The sequence below is a fragment of the Neopsephotus bourkii genome, unplaced genomic scaffold (assembly GCF_033783945.1).
Source record: "Neopsephotus bourkii isolate Nb327-2 ecotype Australia unplaced genomic scaffold, CSIRO-AGI_Nbou_v1 NB_234, whole genome shotgun sequence".
Classification (NCBI taxonomy): Eukaryota; Metazoa; Chordata; class Aves; order Psittaciformes; family Psittacidae; genus Neopsephotus; species Neopsephotus bourkii.
In genome coordinates this window covers 10358756-10382322 of record NW_026900744.1, presented here as the reverse complement: position 1 = coordinate 10382322, position 23567 = coordinate 10358756, and the positions used below count along the sequence as shown (strand labels likewise).

General features: G+C 37.0%; 1 protein-coding gene and 1 long non-coding RNA gene across 6 annotated transcripts in view; both read left to right on the top strand.

Moving 5' to 3' along the window:
* Nucleotides 1-23076, top strand: part of TTLL7 (tubulin tyrosine ligase like 7) — a 71483-nt gene extending 48407 nt beyond the window's left edge. For 2 of the 5 annotated variants that reach the window (XM_061345199.1, XM_061345197.1), the window contains exons 16-21: nucleotides 30-310; nucleotides 3893-4027; nucleotides 5772-5852; nucleotides 11256-11416; nucleotides 17842-18015; nucleotides 20794-23076. In XM_061345199.1, the coding sequence (XP_061201183.1) occupies nucleotides 30-310; nucleotides 3893-4027; nucleotides 5772-5852; nucleotides 11256-11416; nucleotides 17842-18015; nucleotides 20794-20914 (953 nt within the window). In that variant the 3' untranslated portion in view covers nucleotides 20915-23076. Of the gene's footprint in view, nucleotides 1-29; nucleotides 311-3892; nucleotides 4028-5771; nucleotides 5853-10220; nucleotides 10460-11255; nucleotides 11417-17841; nucleotides 18016-18333; nucleotides 18455-20793 lie in introns of those variants that run through there. The other 3 variants (XR_009724187.1, XM_061345201.1, XM_061345200.1) reach the window with 3 other exon arrangements.
* On the top strand, nucleotides 7910-10134 carry LOC133207864 (uncharacterized). The gene is made up of 2 exons (XR_009724188.1): nucleotides 7910-9079; nucleotides 9110-10134. It is a non-coding gene; the product is annotated as an uncharacterized LOC133207864 (long non-coding RNA).
* Nucleotides 23077-23567: the final 491 nt, after the last annotated feature.

The following is a 23567-nucleotide window of genomic DNA, read 5'->3' as shown; positions in this document are numbered from 1 at the left end:
ATTACATCATTCATTTCATTTGTCTGCAGGTAGAACGAACTGGAAACCTTCAATTAAAAATACAAAATCTCTGTCAAATTCATCCCCTACGTCATCCACAGGTCCAATAAGACGTTCTGTAAGTTGCCCTCGTTCAATATCAATATTGACTATGCAGTCACAGGCAGCTGAGCAACGTCCCTTTTCAGCCAAAACATCTCTGCAAATGCAGCGTGCATCTTCAGTGAATAGGTCTCATTCTTTAAGTCGTAGCCCTACTTCGGCCAGGGTCTCTCAGACATCCAGCGTGGGAACTATGAACTCCTCAGGGGTGAGTTAACAGCAGTTCCATTCAAAATGAGTTCTATTGCTGTAAAATGCAATAAATACCTTACGAATCTTACAGTGTTAGAAAACTGAGGTACTATAGCCAATGGTATTTTGACAGAAATGCAGGAATATAAGATCTCTAGACCTACATATTGGCACAGCCACAGGTTGGACTGAGAAGAGATTCAGAGCAGCCCTGCAGAGAAGGACTTGGGGGTGTTTGTCAATGAGAAACATAATATGAGCCAGCAGTGTGCGCTCGCAGCCCAGAAAGCCAACTATATCCTGGGCTGCATCAAAAGCAGCGTGACCAACAGGTCGAAGGAGGTGATCCTGCCCCTCTGCTCTCGTAAGACCTCACCTGGAGTATTGTCTGCAGTGCTGGTGTCCTCAACATAAAAAGGACATGGATCTGTTGGAACAAGTCCAGAGGAGGCCACGAGAATGATCAGGGGACTGGAGCACCTCCCGTATGAAGATAGGCTGGGAAAGTTGGGGCTGTTCAGCCTGGAGAAGAGAAGGCTGCGTGGAGACCTCATAGCAGCCTTCCAGTATCTCAAGGGGGCATATAGGGATGCTGGGGAGGGAGTCTTCATTAGGGACTGTAGTGATAGGACAAGGGGTAATGGGTTAAAACTTAAACAGGGGAAGTTTAGATTGGATATAAGGAGAAAGTTCTTTACTGTAAGGGTGGTGAGGCACTGGAACGGGTTGCTCAGGGAGGTTGTGAATGCTCCATCCCTGGCAGTGGTCAAGGCCAGGTTGGACAGAGCCTTGGGTGACATGGTTTAGTGTGTGGTGACCATGCCTATGGCGGGGGGTTGGAACTTGATGATCTTAAGATCCTTTCCAACCCTAACCATTCTATGATTCTATGATGACTTACAGTGAGTGCTAGATGTGATGTTTCAGTTTCTGGTGTTGCAATAGAGATGTTACAGTTTTTGAGAAACAGTTTTTTGACTATAGAAAGTTTTTCCCTCCCTTAAAAAGTTCATCTGGTTTGTTTGAGGACTGTTGGTTCTGAAATAAGGATGTACCTACCTTCAAAACCTTTACAATAATAACAATACATCAGTATTGTTGTAATCAAAATTCAAAACCAGTGTATAATACAAGGCTAAATACATTGTACCAGAATAAGACATTAGTAAAACTTCGTATGAGTGTCCATTGGAGAAGAAGGTCTAATTAATTTTCAACCAACTGTATCTATTTTGCATACAGTATACCACTGGAGTAGAGCTCTACTTCCAAAGTTAACATTTTCAAATTTATAGGTAGTCCTTGTTATCTTTAGGATTTGCCGCTGCAATAACTGTCTTAGAAGCCATCTTTTTTTTTTTTTTAAGTGAAGATAAACTTCTTTCATTTTGAAGCCTGTCCCTAAGACAGATAAACATTTAGACCCAGGTAGTCAAACTAAATAATTAATAGAATTAATAAATCAGATTAAACACTTTTAGCTGCTTAAAATTTGTATGGCTCATTGTAATTTCACAACGTACTTCGGAATCATATGTTTTTTTTCTTTTGTGACCAGACTGTCATCCCCTTTGGTGTCTCCTTCACAGCCCACGCATTTCTTCTTTTGTGTTTGCATGATGGACCACATATCCACTTATCCCTAGGTAGTGTTTGCTGGGATCAGTCCACAGTCGTTCAGTACTGTACTGTGTGCTGGTGCCAGTGTATTACCATTCATGCTGTGGTGCCTGACCTACATATTTCATCACCCAAATAATTCACCTGGAAATGGGGAAAACAAATTGGAACTTTTAACCCATATTTGCAGCCTTTCTCCATTGTGGTGAGCTTTGGCTGTGAGAAATCCTAATTAACTTGCTTCCTAGTGTTTACTGTCTCTAATCATCATTTCTGTCTGGTAGAACACTCATTGTCTGTTTTGCCTGTGAGATTTTGTCTAAATGATGAAAAAAGATCCTTTTAAAATTGCGTGCTGACATCTTGTGAAATACTCCTTAACATGGTTTTCCATCTTTAAAGTCAGCTAATAGAATTGGAAAGACATTAGGAGTGTGTCTTCACCACGATGCATTAAAGGTATTTTTTATCACATTAGCTATCTCAAGTTTAAAAACTACCCTTTTATCATCAAGATGTACTCTGAGAGTTTAATGAGACAGGGCTAATATAGATTTTTCTATTCACATTAACTTTATATCAAATACAAATTACTGAAAGATTAAAACCAGTCTCTTACCATCTGACATTAAAAATGGGCTAGTCATTTAATTAACATTAGTAAGAAACAATAGTCTCTTTTTCACTGGGAGAGCTCCACCATGGAAACTATCTTGATATCCAGAACAGTATGTTGGGTGATAGAGCTTAGGTCATGCTTCTTAAAATAATGTGAATAAAATTACTTACAGAATGGATAGGAAGCGCTCATAATTTAGCACTGTATTCTGAATGGAACTCATAATAATTTTTACAACTAAGAATAATATACTATATATTACTGCTAGAATAAATTAAAAATTGATATATTGTAACTTACTAAGAAGAAATAATTTGTGTGTGATAAAGTATTAGTTTATATATCTTTTGGGCAAGAAAAAGCAGTATATTGCCATTTTTTGGAGGCTGCTTAGATCCAAATGTTCTAAAAGTATGGAAACTATAGAATGAGCCATTTACCGTTAGGAATTACGGCCACATTATTATAAGAGTTATAGACAAAGGTGGACTTGGAGATACCTGCTATGTTATTATTTCAACCACGTTATTTTGCATCATATAATAAAATATTTTGTTATGCTTGAAAATATTTATCACCTACTTAAGCAAAAATATCCCACAGTAAGTATTGGAGGTTCTTACAAAATACAAAGATTTAGAAATGCCTAAAAATTTCATGCTTAAAAAAATGTAAAATTAAGCCCACTTAATTTTGCAAATGCAAAAGTAAAGAAAGAGGATCAGAACTAGAGCCTAAGATTTAAAGAAAACCCTCAAACCCTCCAGAGATGGTCTTAGACACTGTAGGGGTTCAAGCTGGTGTTGCTATCAAAAGCACTGCTATTTTAAACAGAATCATGGACAATCAAAGGCACTGTCAGAACCCCCACTGACCACAGTAGGAGCAAAGTGTCCTGACTTTTTAATGCTTCCTGAAATCTTGGCACAGTGATACATAATTGGCAGTTTTTGTTAAATTGTTGCAATGCAGAACTGAAAGGAAGCTTTTTATGACTAATAATTTTTTTATTATGCTGAATATAAATTCCAAGTCTGCTATCTACATTTCAAATTCATATTTTAAAATAAATCATAAATATTGAATCTATATTTCGTTAAATAAAGAAATATTTCTTTATTCTGTTTCCAACAAATATTTGAACAGTTTTTCTTTAATTCCTTGACAACTATAAGTAACGGTGATGCATTAATGTAGGTGAGGCATATGTGTATATATTAGTTACGTATTAAATAATGTCTATACAGTTTACTAATACATGTCACCCTATTTAGAATTTATTTTTGTCAAGGAAACACCTTTGTAATGTGATCTAACGACATGCCTGATTTTTTTCCTCTGCTTCATATTGGTTTTTAGAGTGAGTCTTTGCTGCAACAGAAAACGAAAGAGCAAGAAGTTGCTTTAACAAAAGAAACTCTTCTAATTATCAATGACATGAGAATGAAGTTCCCAGGCAAAACAGATGAAGAATCAGAATTCATTATAGAAGATGTAAGTATCTATAAATAAGAAAAGAATAACAGGCTGGACACTTATTGTTTAGGCCACTAAAAGAAGGAAAATAGCTTAATTTGTGATTCATGAGCTCCTGTGGCCTTGAAACTTCCAAAACTCAGTTCAAAAGATTTCAAAAGCTTGGAGCTTTGTATGCTTTCTGACCTTAAAAGTGCAGCACTGAAAACATTCCTATATATCAGAAACCATCACGAAGTTTAGGAAAATTCAGTTTTTCATTGTGGAAAAAGTTCAAACTTTGAAGTAAGCTAAGAAGAATGTTACAATTCATATTTCATTTGATATTGTTAGTACAGATCTTGACATGTTTAACTTCTCTTGCATAGACACACTAGAGAACTTGGAATGGCATGCTGCAAGACATACTAGAAGTTTGGTAGTCATATTTTGGTAATCACTAGTCACATTCATTTTGGCTCATCTAGTCTGCCATGTTACCCTTTCTTACATCCAGCATTGTCCCGAGCCTCATAATTTGATACCAAAGCCACATGAAACGATGCCCAATCTAAAGGGCAATTAAAAAGCAGTATCTAATATGAAGACATCTAAGCAGAAAATACAGGTTACCTAAATTGTTTTTAAATATCTACTGCAAAGAAACTAACATCAGCTGGGAAAAGAAATGAATGAAGATAGAGGCTCTTTTCACAGAATCACAGAATTGTTAGGGTTGGCAGGAACCTCTGAAGATCATCTAGTCCAACCCCCCTGCCAAGGCAGGTTTGCTTAGAGCAGTCTAGTAAAAATATGGAGGTATCTAGTAACTTACATTAACACTTGTATTCTGTTGTAGTGAGCACAGTATGTTAAAACTAATCTAATTCATTGTCCATCCAGTGCTGTCCTTTGCTCTGCGTGCTTTCAAAATGTTGATTATGCCTCCAGCAATCTGTGCAACTACACCAGAGTGGAAGGGAATTCTCCTGTAGCAACAGTTGATTTGAGTGATTCTGGACGACAGTATTCATAACTAGGATACTGAGTTTCTCATCCTAGAAATAGAAATAAAATTTTTCATTACATTTTCACTTTCAGATAAGTGTGTGTTCATATCTGTATGTATGGGAGTGTGTGTGTATGCACTCCATCTAGTGGTGCTTTCTTATGCAATGTTAGCATGGTTATAAATACTATATTATTGCAGAATTCATTTATAAATTCTTCTGGTCTCAACTAGTTTCTGATGGGAAATAATATTTCATAATGGAAGGAAAAAAGTAACGGCATAATAGTTGTCAGTTAGAACTTGTCATAGTCTGGGATAGAATAGAAGGATAACATAAAATTAAACTGTATATTCACAGCTTAAGCTATTTTGGTAGCACTTAGACATCATAAAAGCAGCATATTGCCGTTAATGTATATGATCATGTATAGAAAGGATGTTTTCCAAGGATGTCTAATGTCCTTTATGCAGCAGAACCCCTCACTATTAACTAGATTAACAGTTATTGAACTTATTGCTGTGGTCAAGGAATCTAAATTGAGTCATTCAAGAAAAGATTTTACCTGCTTTATAGTGTATGAATGTCAGAATCAGGTGGAAAAGAGGGTAGGATTAAACTGAAAGATTGCACACATCTGTGCAAATGTTCGCCCATATAAATTTGCAAATATTTTTCTGTTTTTTAGCATTAGCAGTGCTCGTGAATGAAATGCCAGATTTCAGTTGGTTTTATGTGTTTTTCTTTTATTTTGTATTTTGCAATGACTACAGATCATGGATAACTGGAAGTATCACAAAACAAAAGTGGCATCCTATTGGTTGATAAAACTGGATTCTGTAAAACAACGAAAAGTAAGTGACCTATATTTCATTTTCTGAAGAACATCTGAAGCAGACACATACCAGTATTTCTACTGGTGTTTAGCAGTAGCTGGGTGTGACTTGAGATACTAAAATGCTGGCTATTAATACTAACATATATACAAATTAATTCCATTGCAGGAAATTATGTTGCTCCATATTTAGATAAGCATAATTATCCTGGAATATAATTTCAAAAACAATTCCTTAGAAGATTAGTCTCTTGAAAGAAAAGCAAACAAATAAATGATTAGTGCTTAAATGCCTGATTTTGCAAACATTCTTAGAAGTGTATAGATTCAGAAGATTTGATTGATAAGGGATGAACCATTCAGCAGTTTCAGACCAGGCATATCAAAACTTCATTAGACTTAGTGATACCATACTTGGTTATTTAAATCTCTGACCCACAGTATTATGAAGATCATGTTAAGAAAAAAATAGATCTACCAAGCAAAGATTATTGACATTGTTATAATGTTCAACTGGTTTAGTCTTGCAAAGGAGTAATTATATTTATCATTCTGCCTTCACTCATCTGGTATCTAGGAGCTACTGTTGTGCATAGCATCTAAGGAGTTTTTAATCTGTTTAAAAGCTGATTTACGCTGGTATGTCAGTCATATCTGTATGTCATCTGTCAGTCAAAATAATCTTCCCAGTGTAATATCTGTTTTCGTTAATATAGCAGAAATTATATCTATTAGTAATACTTTGGTGCCCCTAATGCAGTATTTTGGGTCTTTCTCTGCCTCAGTCACTGACACATTATGTGGATTAGCATATCAGGCCTAGGCATATAATCTCAGTTTCACAATCTATTTTTATAGACCATAAAAGAAAGAGACAATCAAAATGCTGTATACATGATAAATATTAAAAATGGAAAAGGTTGGTAGATTGTTATAGAAGAACAGAAGAACTATTTTAGATCCTAATCTCAAATTACTTTATATAAAATCAGCAGTATGATCCTCAGTCTTTCAAATTGTATTTTATTGAATATTTCATTAAATGCTTGTATTTTCATACTGGACAGAGAAAACGTTCATTCAGTGTGATGTCATCAGATAGAACTATATTTGACTAGTCAATTTAAGTTCAGGTATTAAATGGAGTTAATGTGTCCACACAGCTTTATAAAACTAAATTACACATGACAAACTGAAGAACTTGGAAATGTAGGAGGATATAGTTTAATCAAAATTCTTCCCAAACCATGTCAAATGGCAGCACAGCTCTACTACTTAGCAGAATTATTCTGCTGTTGACAGGAATCAGTATAGCAGCCATCTCCATTGGCTGAATTGTGTTATTTCTTGTTTGACGTCTACAGTTATTCTACTGAATAGTCCTTTGCTTAAAGTGATCTCATTTTTTTTAATTACAGGAAAGAGTGCTGTAACCCCAATATACATGTTCATGGGTCTTCTCTATTGTGTGCATTTGGCAATTTTAGCCTTTAGCCCCAAACCAGAGAGACTCTTAGTAGGGCTTGTAGAAAACGGTGATACCAAGAAAGAGCTGCTAGGAGGGAGGAACAGATAAGTACATGCATACATACATAAATACATACATAATAGGGCCCAAAATTCACATTGCTGTTACAGTGGAGATGTCATATTCTCAGCAAGAATCTTTGTGACAGTTGGAACTGGTGGGGGACAGGGACATGTTACTGGAATTGCTCGCTTTAATCTATGATGTCACAAGCATGGAAATAAATCACCAGATTGGGCCCACCATTGCAACTGAGATAATGGGGCTTTCACACAAGACTGGTTAAGGTGTCTTTTCCAACCTTTCCCCATGAGTCATAACTTTGAGAAGGCGTTGCCACAGGGAGAGTGATAAATTTGCTTCTTGAGGGACTGACACTTTTTACTATACATTCTTCAACTAATTTTCCTAAGCTCCTTTTGGGCGTCTGCCTTAATTTAGCTGTGTCTGTCTGATTTTGGTTTTGTTTGCTTACTTTGTTTTGGTTTTGTTTTCTTAAGTTTTGTTGTTTTGTTTTGTTTTTTTCTTTTTCCCAGTCTATTCAGAATTTTCTCATTTCAACATTTTAGAAAGCCAACAATAAAGGTTAGTTCTGTCCTCTATATGACTGACAATCCAAGGGCACGTGTACAAAGTCAGGATGATACAAGTTGATATGCCAGATTGTTATTAGCAAAAACTGCACAATCAGAAATGTGGATTTCTTTGCTCTTCCTGTAAGGACATCTTTTAAAACTTAGGAGACTTATAATTCCTGAAAGCATTAGTGGGCCCTTCATCTTTGCTTGCACTGGAAATGATTTGCCTTTATTTTTTTAAACTGCTTTTAACCTCAATCCCTTCAAGCAATCAGATAGTTATTCTTAGAAAGGTAGTTTATAAAAATGGATTAACTTTGACAATGACATTGCAGCTGAGGACTGCTAAATGTGTAAGCTTTTGTTGATTTGAAAGAAGTATGTTTTATATTCCAATGAGGTGGATAAAGGAGAAGTGAGCTCAAGGTGGAGAGTATTTATGCAAGTAAGGAATCTGTCTCAAAGGTACCTTCTGCAACTTTGTGAAACATAAAACAGAAACTCAGTCCCCTTTACTACACTTACAAGGAAATTCTAACACACAAGAAGAAAATACCTGCGCAATGTACTAGGTTTCACAATGTTCATCCCTGACAGCTATATTTGCTTAACAGTTATTCAACACGACATAGAAAAATTTAACTTCTGCTCATATTCTTAGTGTGTAATATTCTGTCATTACAGCAGAGCTACAGAAGGCATTTAGAAGCAGGTTGAGAAAAAACTGATGCTAAAGTGAAATTTAGTCTCCCAAGACATAGGAAAGAGAGACTTGTATGGGAGGAGCTGAGACTGCTTCGTGTTACATCACTTTACGTAATTTCTTTAAAAGTGTTTTGATGGTTACCAGAGGGTTTTGAATACGGTCTTTCATAACATCTTGTTCTATTACACCTAGATAATTGGTTATGTTAAAGTAAATGATGTAAATTAAACAGGAAGATGAAGGCAAGCTAGGGAAATTAACTCTGAAAAATGAGGATGTAGGTTTCATGAAGTTCCAGCTCAAGATGCCTTGTCTCTTTTCTTAAATGGATGATTGAGACCATGGTTGCAAATTAAGAACAATTAACTGAGACATGTTTCCCCTCTGGCATATTGGCAATATCAACACAGTAAAAACAACAAAAAAGTTGGTTTGTTGTTTTTCTCTCCCAGAGTACCTTGTAGTTTTCAGCTTGCTTTAAGATGCAAGGTTCAGTCCTTAGTTTTCTTCAACTGCAGGTGGTAAAGTAAAAGAAAACAGCTCTACACTGGCATCATAGTCCTTACTTCATGTCTTTTGGACTACTGAGAATCTGTGTGGGGTGGAATTGTTCTGTTTTACACACACAGATAAATTACTATCAGTCAGTGTAACATTTCAAAGGAATGTGTAGATGATCCCTTATGTAATTTAGTAACTAGATTCAAATGGATGTATACAATCACAGCTGGCCTTTTGTGTGGGGAAAGACTTAATTTAGGCAAGACACAGTGAAAAGACTGCTTGAGAAGTATTAAGATAGTAGACTAATGCTGCTAAAGGAATGTCTGAAAATCTTGGCCCATTCCAGGGTTCCATGGAGCAGTCTAAAACCTGGGCTTAGCTCCTGCAGTTACTAAACAAGGTCACCATTCCTAGGTTATATTTTACTACTCTCTTTATCTCACTCTGGGAGGAAGAGACCATAGGTGTGGTTTTTTAACATGTTGGACACCTGCATTCATAAAGATTCTCAGCAGAGAGAATACAGTGCACTGTACTTGCATTGGGTTATTATGCATATGGAATTAGTGCAAGACCTGTGCTTGCAGACTACTCCTACGTCTTCAAAAAGAGGTTAAATAACATTTAAATGACACATTTCATCAAGGTTGCCATTATCACATATCTGCAGATTTTCTGCACATTAAGCATTACTCTTTACTATGTAGCTTCATTGTTCTATTGCGTTTTGTTTATCTGTGCTTTGTTTCCTTCATCATGTCTAATCAGGCTATTTAGAAACAAGTTTTCCGGGACCAAAACTTGCAGTTCTTTACCATGTTTCCATACTTTACTGTTCTATTAAATTTCATTCACCTTTTGAGTGTCAGATGTTTCACTATGTGAATCAGATTGTCATAGAGATCTCAAAGTTTCCTGGGAAAGTATTATTACGCCTTCTAATTTGCAACATCTTACACCAAATAAAGAATACCTCCATCGGTTCCCCGCCCACTTGAGTCTGTTTTGCAAAAGAGGCAATAAGAATGTCTCTGTAAGAAATCATGTTGATTTAACTGACTTTTTTGTTAGCAAGTTACGTGCATCATAAGCTTTTTTTAGGACAGATTTTATACTGTTCAGGGTGCCAGTGTGGAGCCTAAATGCTGCTTTGGTCACAAAACTGTTCCCAGTCTTATTGACAGTATCTAACTAGACAGAAACCAAGACACTCTGGAGCTTGTTTCTCTCCAGTGATTATGGAGGGAACCTAGAGGCCTGACTTAAGAGGATGCACAGATGTTTAAAACTAGGCAAGATAAATCCCATCTTCGTGTCCCGATTCAATGGGATGTGCAAAGATGTATCCAAGAGGACTACAGTGAGTTGGATGTTCAACTACCTTATAAGCATGTGTGTGCACTGAGTAGTTAAGACTTACTGTCTAGACTGCTCAGTGCTATACTGAATGCAGCTTAGCATTTTCTTCACCCACATCTTTACGCATTGCATTTAAATGTAGTCTGTATGCAATAAATTTGTTGCATTTCTATAAAAACAGCTATTTTGAGTATCTTGCTGGTTGTTTTCTTATTACTTATTTCACTACATATTTCCTGCATGAAACCTAAACTAATATGGCTTGATCTAGGGTAACACTGAGCTTAAACAGACGTTGATGCTAAGAGCAATTTGTAGCTTTTCAGAACGTTTTAGTTCTTTAGATGGTATTTTAAAAGAAACTGGGGAAAAAGATACACTCTTCAAATAGATAATATTTGGATTGTTAATTATATTGCTGCTAGTCTGTAATTGTGTCCATTTTATTCCTTTTTAAACTTTTTTGTTACTTAAATGAACTAGTGTTGAACTGAAAAAAATTGAAATGAACTTTACTGTAAGAAAAATATTTTTACTTGGCTTTGTGAAATGTTGACAGAAAAGCATATCATAAAAGTTTGCTGATGAATGCACAGAAATGAAACAGACATCTGTGGGAATTTATAGCTATGCAGTCATCTGTGTGTGTGTTTGCGTGCGTGTATGTGTGCAGTGAATCAGAAACCACTTTGGTTTAGGTTTTGCAATATTCCTTCGCTTTGATTTGGCTGGAATACTCTTTTCTAGATTTTGGATATAGTCAAGACAAGTGTTCGTGCAGTTCTACAGCATGTCTGGAAGGCTCCAGACATTGAAAATTTACATCTTTACCGTCTCTTTAACCGTGTATTTAATCGCTTACTTTGGAGCCATGGTCAAGGTCTATGGAACTGTTTCTGTAATTCAGGGTAAGCCTATTTTTCTTACCTTAGTCTTCTTCATAACTTCACAATTACAATCCATGCTGCATACTTTTTTGCTCATTTTTATTCAAGAGAATGCAGTAATATACTGAACTCATTTTAAAACCATCTACAGATATAGTAGAATTAGAAATCTGTTAATCTAGGCCAGCATTTCAGTAATAAAATCAGACATTTAGTAATGTATTTGCAAATAAAATAATCTAAGCAAAAAAAAATAAATCTCATTTTCAAAATGCCTGAGCTTTAGGTCAACTCTTTCATAGGATGGTGCACAGTTTTGATGCCAGTCCACTCTGTCACATGCAGACGTACCATCAACATAACTTACTGTGATATTTATCTGAGCTTTACAAAGGAAGAATTCAGTCACAAGTGCAGCTGACGTATCATGCTAAATGCAGTGTCAGTTCTCTGATTTACCAAGGATGAGTTTGAATTACTGTGCTTGATTACATTGACTGTTTTCCACACTGGTGGGAATTTAAGTATACAGAGAATAGGAAATGTCCACACCAAGGTAAGCAGGAGGTTTTGACCTGGGTAGCAAATAAAAGTTTTTTATGGGGAAGAAAAGATCAGGCCATATATTGAAAGTTCAGTATTCTACACTTTAAAATCTACATCCCTGAAATCAAAGGCATTCATGTAAGGATAGGTTTGGAGGACCAGATCATAGGTATAAAATAATCTCCCCACCCCGATTTATTCATAAAACAAGAATACAAATGCTTAAATATTAAATATATTGAATACAAAAAGACATTTTTATTTAAGTATACTGAATATATAAAGAATGGGAGGGGGTTTGATTAGCTTGCATAACAAACAAGAGTATGCTGCTGGATATTTTATGTACAAAGGAATCATTCAGTGTGTTCTTCACATGTAACCATTTGTCCCATGTACAGAATGCACATAATGCACTTGTTAGTTGTTTCCCAACAAAATGGGTAACAAGAAGAAGAAGGATCCAAGGGTGTGCAAAAGGTCATGAGGTTTTGGCACTTTTTTTACCATTATCTTCTGCTTGCTGAAGGCTTGTTGTTGTGCAAGCAATTAGAATCATAGAATCATAGAATGGTTAGGGTTGGAAAGGACCTTAAGATCATCAAGTTCCAACCCTCCTGACATGGGCAGGGACACCTAGCTCTAAACCATATCACCCAAGGCCTTGTCCAACCTCGACTTGAACACTGGCCAGGGATGGAGCATTCACAGCCTCCTTGGGCAACCCGTTCCAGTGCCTCACCACCCTAACAGGAAAGAATTTCCTCCTTATATCCAATCTAAACTTCCCCTGTTTAAGTTTTAACCCATTACCCCTTGTCCTATCACTACAGTCCCTAATGAGGAGTCCACCCCCAGCATCCCTATATGCCCCCTTGAGATACTGGAAGGCTGCTATGAGGTCTCCACACAGCCTTCTCTTCTCCAGGATGACCAGCCCCAACTTTCTCAGCCGATCTTCATATGGGAGGTGCTCCAGTCCCCTGATCATTCCTGTGGCCCTCCTCTGGACTTGTTCCAACAGTTCCATGTCCTTTTTATGTTGAGGACACCAGCACTGCACACAATACTCCAAGTGAGGTCTCATGAGAGCAGAATAAAGGGGCAGGATCACCTCCCTCGACCTGCTGGTCACACTCCTTTTGATGCAGCCCAGGATACAGTTGGCTTTCTGGGCTGCAAGCGCACACTGAGGCCGGCTCATGTTCATTTTCTCATCGACCAGCACCCCCAAGTCCTTCTCCGCAGGGCTGCTCTGAATCTCTTCTTTGCCCAGCCTGTAGCTGTGTCTGCGATTGCCCCGACCCAGGTGTAGGACCTTGCACTTGGCATGGTTAAACTTCATGAGGTTGGCATCAGCCCACCTCACAAGTGTGTCAAGGTCCCTCTGGATGGCATTCCTTCCCTCCAGCGTATCAACCGAACCACACAGCTTGGTGTCATCAGCAAACTTGCTGAGGGCGCGCTCAATCCCACTGTCCATGTCAGTGATGAAGATGTTAAACAAGTCTGGTCCCAACACTGACCCCTGAGGGACACCACTCGTTATTGGTCTCCAGCTGGACATTGAGCCATTGACCACAACTCTTTGTATGCAGCCATCCAGCCAGTTCTTTACCCACTGAGTGGTCCATTCATCAAATTGATGTCTCTCCAATTTAGAGACAAGGATGTCGTGTGGGACAGTGTCGAACGCTTTACACAAATCTAGGTAGATGACATCAGCTGCTCTCCTCCTGTCCATCAGTTCTGTAGCTCCATCATAAAAGGCGACCAAATTTTTCAGGCAGGATTTCCCCTTAATGAAGCCATGCTGGCTGTCACCAAGCACCTTGTTGTTTTTCATGTGCCTTAGCATGCCTTCCAGGAGAATCTGCTCCAAGATTTTGCCAGGAACAGAGGTGAGACTGACTGGTCTGTAATTCCCTGGGTCATCCATTTTCCCCTTCTTGAAAACAGGGGTTATATTCCCCTTTTTCCGGTCGTCGGGAACTTCACCTGACTGCCATGATTTTTCAAATATGATGGCCAGTGGCTTAGCAACTTCATTTGCCATCTCCTTCAGGACCCCTGGATGGATTTCATCAGGACCCACGGACTTGTGCACGTTCAGATTTTTAAGATGGTCTTGAACCATTTCCTCTCCTATAGTGGGCCCAAGGTCTCCATTCTCACAGTCCCTGTGTCTGCTTTCCAAGACTTGGGTGGTGTGGTCAGAGCCTTTGCTAGAGAAGACTGAGGCAAAGAAGTCATTCAGAACCTCAGCCTTCTCCAAATCCTGTGTAGCTAGTTCACCTGAGAGCTTCCTGAGCAGGCCTACGTTCTCCCTAATCTGTTTTTTATTTGCTATGTACCTGTAGAATCCCTTCCTGTTATCCCTAATATCCCTAGCCAAGTTTAATTCTAACTGGGCCTTAGCTTTCCTAATCTGGTCCCTAGCTTCCCAGACAACATCCCTGTACTCTTCCCAGGCCACCTGTCCTTGCTTCCACTTTCTATAAAACTCTTTTTTTCATTTGAATTTTCCTCAGGAGCTCCTTAACCATCCAAGGAGGTCTCCTGGCCCTCCTGCTGCACTTCCTTCTAGTTGGGATGCAACACTCCTGAGCCTGTAGCAGGTGATCCTTGAAGACCAACCAAGAGTCTTTAGCCCCCTTGCCCTCTAGGGCTATATCCCATGGAACCTTACTAAGCAGGCTCCTGAAGAGGCCAAAGTCTGCTCTTTTGAAGTCTAGGGCAGTGAGCTTGCTGCACGCTCTTCTCACTGTCCTGAGGATCTCAAATTCAACCATCTCATCAGGAGTCTTTACACTTTTTTTTTTTTTTTTTTCACCCAGATGGGCCATGGGAATATGTAGATAATGTCAGCCTTAAGGTTTGCTACATGTAGGTATTAGCAGCAATGCAGCACACTCCAAAAGTCAAAGCAGGCTGAGAAAATGTTTCCGTGTTTCCAAACCAAAACTTTTTTTTGGTATAATCCTCAGCAGCTGCAGGATTCCTTCTTCATGCCAGCAGAGATGTGTGAAGTCTTGGGTCCAAGCTCCATTTTTGTTGCAATAAAATATTATAATTACCTTTCCTTTTAATAATGCAGTTATTATTTTGAATTTTAGTGTGCAAATCTTCTAATATGCATGAAAACTTTTAGATTTTTTTTTTCTCTACGGAAAATGATTTCCCTTTGAACAACTCTGCTGCTCACTTGGCTTGGGAGAAGAGTCTTTGAGCCAGCATAAGAGTTCAATGAAGAGTAGGATATCTCATCTAGCATTATTTCATTCATGCAGAACAGTCGATTCCAAAGTGGAATCAGCTTTGCATTCTTTGCTATGTGAAAGTTTCTAAAAATACTATAAAAGTAATATACAAATGTCCAATATGTGTACATATCACTCTGCATATAATACACTTATTACAGAACTGACAGAGGAAAACAGAAAGGCTGTTTGTACTTTCCCAGTATGTTATTTACTCTGCTACAAGCATCCTTCTTGCTGTGTAATCCATAACAAAGAATTTAGGACAGGACCTCTGTAGCAGAAAGGCCAACTTCTCATCACTCTTCCCTAGAGTTCCTTTCACCATTTTAAAGGACAGATTGAAATAAACATAGGACATGTAGAATTTGGGAAAACGTGTAGGGTAGGGGTATTAATGTGATAATTCAGAAACAACATGAGTATATGAAAATGCATTGAGAAGTATAGTACTTTGACTATTCATAAGATTTATGTTTTGGGAGAAAAGCAGAGCTGATAGCCTTAAGGTTTCCTCTTGCTGGTTAGGTCTCTTCTAGGCATATGCTATTTTAGAAAGAAGAATGAATAAAGAAACAAAGAAAACCTCAAGAGAGCTACATCTGATTTACTGTATAATAAACAAAATTAATAACTGAAAACTGGTAGAACCAGTTGAGTTCAGATGTCTATAAAAAGAATAACACATTATTGACAATATTGCACAATCAAGTATAATATTCTTTTACGGATCTGGGAAGGACTCCATGATTTCTTACTAATGTATGGGAAACTAAACTTGGAGCATAACAAATTTGAGTTTCCTTAGGTAATAGTACTCTGATCCCTGTTGACTACAATATAATAGAGTATGAACTGAATCTGTGTAGCACATGGAGGAGATTGCACAGGCACATTTATATGAAAGTGCATTAAATTCACATATATAGTTCTAAATCTCCACTTTTGTTGTTAAGCTAACTCTATACCACTGTGTTCATAATTGACTATAGTTAGAGCATGCCACATTATTCTTCACTGATAAAATCCCTCCTAGTAGTGGGAAAGTGATCACAGACCTCACAGGCCAGAACCGAAAGAATTTATCAGGAAAGTTTCTTCCATGGGATTTTTGAGATTTATGGATTGAATTAGAATATAATTATGTGTAGTACTATGAATGACTGTAATACTCAGAACTTCATCTTGCTGCTTCCTACAAACCATCACATGATTTTGTAAGGAAAGAATGAAGACAATAGATTAATTTTCATGTAAAAATGCAAGTGGAAAGCTCCCAGACAGGAAACAATATTGAGAAAAGTATGTTTAAGAAAATACTAGCTTTTCAACTAGTAGAATTATTCTGCTTTTGATATTGAAACAGTTTCGGTGTCTTATAAACAACATTTCTTAAACAATTCATTAGATGGATAATAATTAAGGAGAAATGCTTGCATCACTTGAAAATTATGTGTACAGTGAAAATTCTGTAAGACTGAAGAGTTTCAGCTAGAAAATATCATTTAGACTGAGGAGCCAGGCCGAAAAGTCAGCTGTACATACAGCTTATCTTTTAGTCACTGATGTTTATAATTCAGTCCTAATACAGCATAATATTAAAAACCTCAGTAGGCAGAAGTAAGCTTGCTGGTTCTTTGATTTTGTTTTAAGGACAAACTTCCCATACTAGGTTTGTGAAATCTACTGCTGATCTCAGTGGACAAGGCTAAATCATCCTGGATGCTATGTTGAAGCAGCAAATTTTCCTCACTCTGTGAAATGATTCTTTAATACCTCCCCCCCCCCCCCCACCTTACAAACCATCTGTGTTACTGGATAATGTTTTGACCAAAAAATGCCTTGATAGGGACTGTGCTGCCACTGAAATGGATGTAATGATCTGTAATCTGGTTGGAATTTGGCACAGCGGGGTGTTGAGGTGTATGCAAAGAGCTATTGTAATAGCTGTGGTAAAACATACCTGGTGTATGTTCTTCTGTGGTAAATCATACCTGGTTTATGTTGGTATGGTCAGGTTTTGGGAAGAGATGTGGCTTTTTAAGAAAACAAAAAGGGTGATGGTCTGTATGTCAAAAAGGAATGCTGCTTTAGATACACTCTGCAAATTCCACTTAATTTTAGAACAACCCCGTATGACCAGATGGAAGAAGTAGTATTTGAATGACTAAACTGAGAAACTCTCCACATGTTTATTTGATAAAGAAGCAGAGCACATACTAATCACCTGTAAATTACTACTATTATTACTGGTATAATTCCTTTAATATGACATCACATTTGCATTCAGGTGGTAGCCTGTTAAAAATAGTAAGTGGCTTTTGTTATTTCTGTTGTAAGATACGTACATGATTATGTGACAATAAATCTTTATGTGCTAAACCTATGTAATGGCCCTATAAATGCCTTAGGGAACAAACTGTGTGAGAAATGGCTGTGAGCATTTCACATACGAAGATTAACTTCTTAATTTGTGTTTTGGACTCTGCATCTGCCAGCATTTGTGTTAAATAGTATAGACCTTTCCTGTAAACAGCCAAGGTCATGCTTTTTCTCTTGTTAAATCTGAATCAAAGCAGTAAAGCTCCCAGGCTGCAATTTGTTACAGAAAACATGAACTCTTGTCTTTTTCTGTAACAGGAACTCTTGGGAAACCATACTGAGTAAAAGCACAGAGGTGGTGACTCCTGTGCAACTCCAGTGTTGCCAACGAATAGTACAGCTTTGTAAACACTGCCTGCTGGTGGTTTACAAATATTCATCAGACTCAAGAGGATCTCCAACTGGGAATAGCCTCCACTGGGATGATAGAAGGTATAAATTTTAATATTCTAAATTATAAAGGATAATATCCGAACAGGTTTTAGTCTGTGTTGCTACCGCTACGCTTCTCTTTAAGCCTAGTTCACTATGTATTAAAAAAAAAAAGGCAACCCCCCCTGATATTTCCCTTGATCCTGAGTGTCTATCATTCTAATCTCTCTAGCCCACTCTCGAAATGCTACTAGAAGAAGACTTGATATACACTTTCGTATAAAACTACACTTATTAAAGTCTTGCCTACTGCCTACGTAGCTGAAGCAAAGGCTTTCCATGCAGTGAACTGAAAATTTCCTTTCTTCCCCTTCTCAGATCCCTCAATGTCACTGATTCCAGATTTGCATTTGCATAGAGGTATCCTAACAGGTGTGATACTTGTGGCTTCATATTCGCAGTGGGATGCTATAGGGGTGCAGCTCCAGCCAAGGGTCAGGTAAGTGCCATCTGATTTACTGTATTGCACAGTTTTGCAAAGTTGATTTCCAAAACCTACAGATTGAAAGTTTTATTATTTCATCTTACAGAGCATAAATATATTTTCAAACCTTGCAAAACAGCATCATATAGTAAAAACTTATTTGGCACTTACCTGATTCTCCATTGGCTGGTTCAGTTCTCCAACCAGGTACAATAGGGATTACTGAAAATGCTCCAGCTGTGGGAGTCAACGGTTTTCAATTTAATAGTCATAGCTGGAGAATTAAATGTAAGCTTCAAATTACGTAGGTTCTAAATTCTACCCATAAAGGCAATTTGAATTATTATGTATATAAACTTACAAATGCTTTGTTTATATAAAACATCTTACAGACATTATTTCATAGAAAAGCTTTAGGAGTTTAATAGTACATGAAAAGCAAACTTTTGATATATTATCTGTTAAACTTATTTTATGATTTAATTGCTTACTTGCTATATCTCAGACTAGTTATTTGATAACCTGAACACATTTGTTATTGTCATACGGATCTCAAGGCACTCTTAAAAAATTTAAAACCAACCAGAAACTGAATTTGTTTGGTCTCAGCAAAAATAGAAGTATGCTAGCCACAAAACAAATCATGTTCAATATTAACATCTACTGAGCTATAGCAAGAGTGTGGTAAAGTAATTTGGATAAGCTAAGACTAGAAAATCTTCAATACTGAAGTTTTTATTGCTTTTACTGTTAATACTGCAGAAAATTTTTCATCATGACCAACCACAAACTATTCAAACAGATAGGATTACTCTAATGTACTGCAACTAACATGCTCGCATTTGGGAAGTGGTGAAAGGGATGGTCCAACAGAACTTTCTCATCTCCAGTTTCTGTGTTTCTTTGGGTGCTGAATGGAAGTTTATTTATCAATTTCACAGGCTAGAGGAATCTAAGCACTCTCTCTCTTAGTATCAGTATGTCTTCAGCAACGGAGTATTGTGATAATTCTGATTGTTTAAAATATCTCCACAAATGTTACATATATAGTATGGATACAGCAATATACTGGTTAACCATGATATTCTGAATTTGTAAAAAGAAAATCAAATATGGAAATAAATGCTTTCTCATTATGCCCCATAACTGTAAGGTAATGAACTATTTTTCTAGAACTGGAAGAGCCACAGTACAGTTTCACTTCTCTAGTTTTCTGTTTTTAAATGATGTAAGAATCTGCAGTACTAATAATAGTTTTCTTGACTCTCTGTAAAATTGTATGAAGTGCAAGAAAAGATCAGGATATAATTAATGTACAAGAAGTCTTTTTTCAAGACTTTATAAATCTAATTTGAAGAACTTTATTTTTTTTTCTGAGCAGAAACAATTTTTTTCTTTCTGTTCATAAAACAAATGTTTGAAACTAAAGCTTTCAATGATAGCTTTTAAGTATGAAGTAGATATATGCAAGTAGATACCTCTTTAGCTGGTAAAATTTATTTGTACAGGGCGAAAGAAAAAGATAATAAAACCAACCACACTAGAATGATACACAAAAAAATTAAGCAATAATTTATACAATGTGTTGTGTTAATCCATCTTAACATTGACGTATTTCATTACAAAATGGTGATTTAATGTGGATGTTATTTTTGCACACCTACTGTGCTCATTTAATGACTTCTATGTTAACTATTACTCCTGTCATTAGGAAATGATAGATTTAAGAATGAATAATAGGCATATGATAAATTACTGTTTGTAATTAATAAAAAAAAAAAGAGAGGTGATGCAATTGCCTGAATTTAAAAGGTAAGCAGTCACTGATGTGACTTACTACATTGCAGCATCATTGTTCCTTGTGTTAAAACAGTGATGATAGTGTGTCTACTTTTAGGTAATTAGAGCTGGGAAACAAAGCTGAAAATTTGTTTTTTTCCCTAATCAGCTTTTTTTTTTCCAACTGAACTTTTTATAAGCTGGTTAACATCAACTGCAATTTTTACCCAGTTTAAAGTAAACAGTACTGTAATAACACACAAAGGCTGAAGTATTAATTTTTGGAAGTAGTGTTACACAAAATACCATTGTTTGTTTACCCACTTGCTTTAAACAGGAAGGACTGGAAAGGTTTTGATCCTCATACAACATCTTGAAATTTCTCTAAGAGTTTCTTTGAATTTAGTTCTGTTTCCCGAGTTAGCTACTGCCCTGTATGTTTTATAAATAATATTTATTGTATGCAATTTCTTGCATATGATTATTAAAAGGTATGATACATGAAAAACTAATTCTTTTGCTCTTGAATGTCACTTTGCCAGTAAACTCTGCTATGTTTTTCATATCCTTTCTAGGTGTTTATTACCAGGACCTTCACTGTTCATCATGAAATCATCCTCGTCCAACATTAGCTGCAGTTCATCTGGAATGTCTCGCCCTAACATTTTGTTGACACACAGATACAGTCACTTGTGAAGCATAAGGAAAGTTGCTGTTCTTTGTAATAATGGCACTCCTTTTTATTTGATTTTCTTTTTCCTTTCAAATTCAAATTTGTGATGGAGCTAAACATAAGCACTGTTACATGCTTACTACCATATTATGATAACATTTAGCTGAAACCTACTGTAAAGGCATAGCTTTCTTGGAAAGATAATAAACCTTGTTAAGCTGTTTACACACACGTGAATGTGTAGATCTTGCTAAGTTTATAAGTAATTACTTCCTACTAGAAATGTTATTTTTGCTGCAGAATATATAAAATAGAGTTCAATATTATAGTGTTATTTTGTAAGTACAATACATTGACTTGAATATTATTTATTGTAAAGCATAATATTTATTGTCTCAAATGTAACTGATCCTTTAACAAGGCAAATGATTAAAAAAATGTAGTAGAACAGTAAAACTGTAAAAATCAGTGAAAAGAATATGCTAATTTATTGGACATGTTTAAAATAATCCCCAAAACTCTGTAAACCAAACTTAAAGCAGGCATATTTTTATTTCTCCTCTGAAATTACAAAATCTATTTAATGCTGCTATTTTTTGTAAGGGACCTGGTATAGTATCTTTTAGCCAAAGTGAAGACATCTAGTACACAAACAGAAAAAAATACGTTTAGGCATTCAGTTTCTAATCGGATTCTTGTAATAGAATGGAAGCCAGTGTTTGTTACCAGGTTTTCATTCACATTACCTATGTCCTGTGCCTTTAAGTTTCCTTTGGGAGCAAGAAGTCATGTTCAACTTGCACAAGCATGCATAGTGCATAGTTTTTCTGTTTTACTGCACAAATGGTAAAGCAGACACTTTTAGGAAATACTGCAGCTATAATGTGTTATTTCAACCTTAAACTTACTGGTTTGTTGTAGTTTTTTCAGTACATACTGTAGAATGTATCCTTGCAATGGACACTATTTTCTAGATTTCTGACACCTTTACATGCCAGAATTCTAATTCATTAGAAAGCTCTCATTCAGATTCAGTGTCCTGGGCCTGGCTGAAAGGCACAAAAAGAAAACAAGCCAGAGCAGGAACCTAGTATTTGCTCTAACAAGATTTGTAACTGAAAACATCATTCAGGTTTTTGCTACATACAACAACTCATCCCACTCAATATTATGCCATGAGCCTTATTCACTATAGAAATACTCATTAAAAAAAAAAATCAGTTAAACTAGATCTAAAAATGGATTAAGGTTTTTAACTGAGTAAAGGACAGAGTAGTTATTATTTACCAAAGACTTGTTTACTTACCAATCATATAACCCTGAAACATGTTTATAAATTATCAATATATTTCAGGTATCCTCAGGAGCAAGTATGTTAGAGGTTTTTGATATCCAGAGATTTAAGACAAATTTAAGAGACTTGAGATGTGAGACTGAAGTTGTCTGGAAAAGATTTTTTTTTAAACTTTAGTCATTGAATATATAAAACTGGGAATTTGGGTGAGATTTCTGATGCCTGTGCTGTAGTGCCTCAGCTCTAGAACTGCAGGATGTATGATAATGAAACTATTTGTAAACAATTAAAAAAAACCACTTGAGATTAGACAGGTATAAGCAGTCTTATGGTCTGGTAAATACTTCTTCAGTTTTGTGGTAATACTGGTTTAGTAGTATAGTACGTTCACAATAATTGAATAACTTTTTTGGTCCATACAGCAGTGACTGATAAAGCATACTATGGTTATCTGTAAGACCTAATAAAAACTGTAAATTCTCTCTTGGGACAGACACTCACTGCATTCTGCTTTTGGTCACAAGCATAAACCCAGCTTCCAGCTTAGCTTGTCAGACTCAAACAGGGCCTTAGGAGAGTAGGTTCACATGCTTCCCCCCCCTCCCCCAATTACATTATGATCTCTATTCTCAGAAGCCAGTGCAGGGACAGTCAATTTGCATAGAATACTCTGCCAGCCGAAAGAGGGCTACTACCCATACCTATATGTATGGACAGATCTAGAAAAGAAAAAATACATTTAGTGTGTACAAAATTGGACCAGATGTTTGTTTGCATCTGGCATTACTTACTCTATTCATATTTCTAATAACCTTTCCTAAAGTGGTACTGTGTTCCTAATAATGTGTGAATCAATACTTCCAATAAATGTAATGCTACACTTTCCTGCCAGCTCCTCAGAACCGGTGTGTATGGTCTGTGGGTCAATGACGGGCTGCACCTACAGTCCTGCTCCGGTTAGTGCTGCTCCTACTGCAAACGAACATTTCCTTTGTGCTACTAAATGCGCCTTTACATAGTAATTACCTCTGGCCTTGGGCTCTTGCAGGCACCGCTGCGTCTGAACCTTCACCCGGAGCAGCAGATCTGGTGCCCCTCAATTATGGAGGTGAAACGAGCTTGCTCAATGCCTTCCATGGTGCAGCAGGGCCTCAGGTGTATTTCCGAGTTGTGCCAGAGCCGCATTAGAAGGAAAAGAACACCGATGCATGCGTAGCGATCAACCTGTGGTAAAAAACTTCAGGCACGAACAAAATCCGGTTGGGGATCTGGTAACGGTACAAGACAGGCTTAGTAACCGCACCGCACCGCACCGCCGACCCGCCGGCGTTCACGGCCGCGCGCAGCCGCCTCACAGTGCCTCGTGGGTGCCTGCGGCGCGA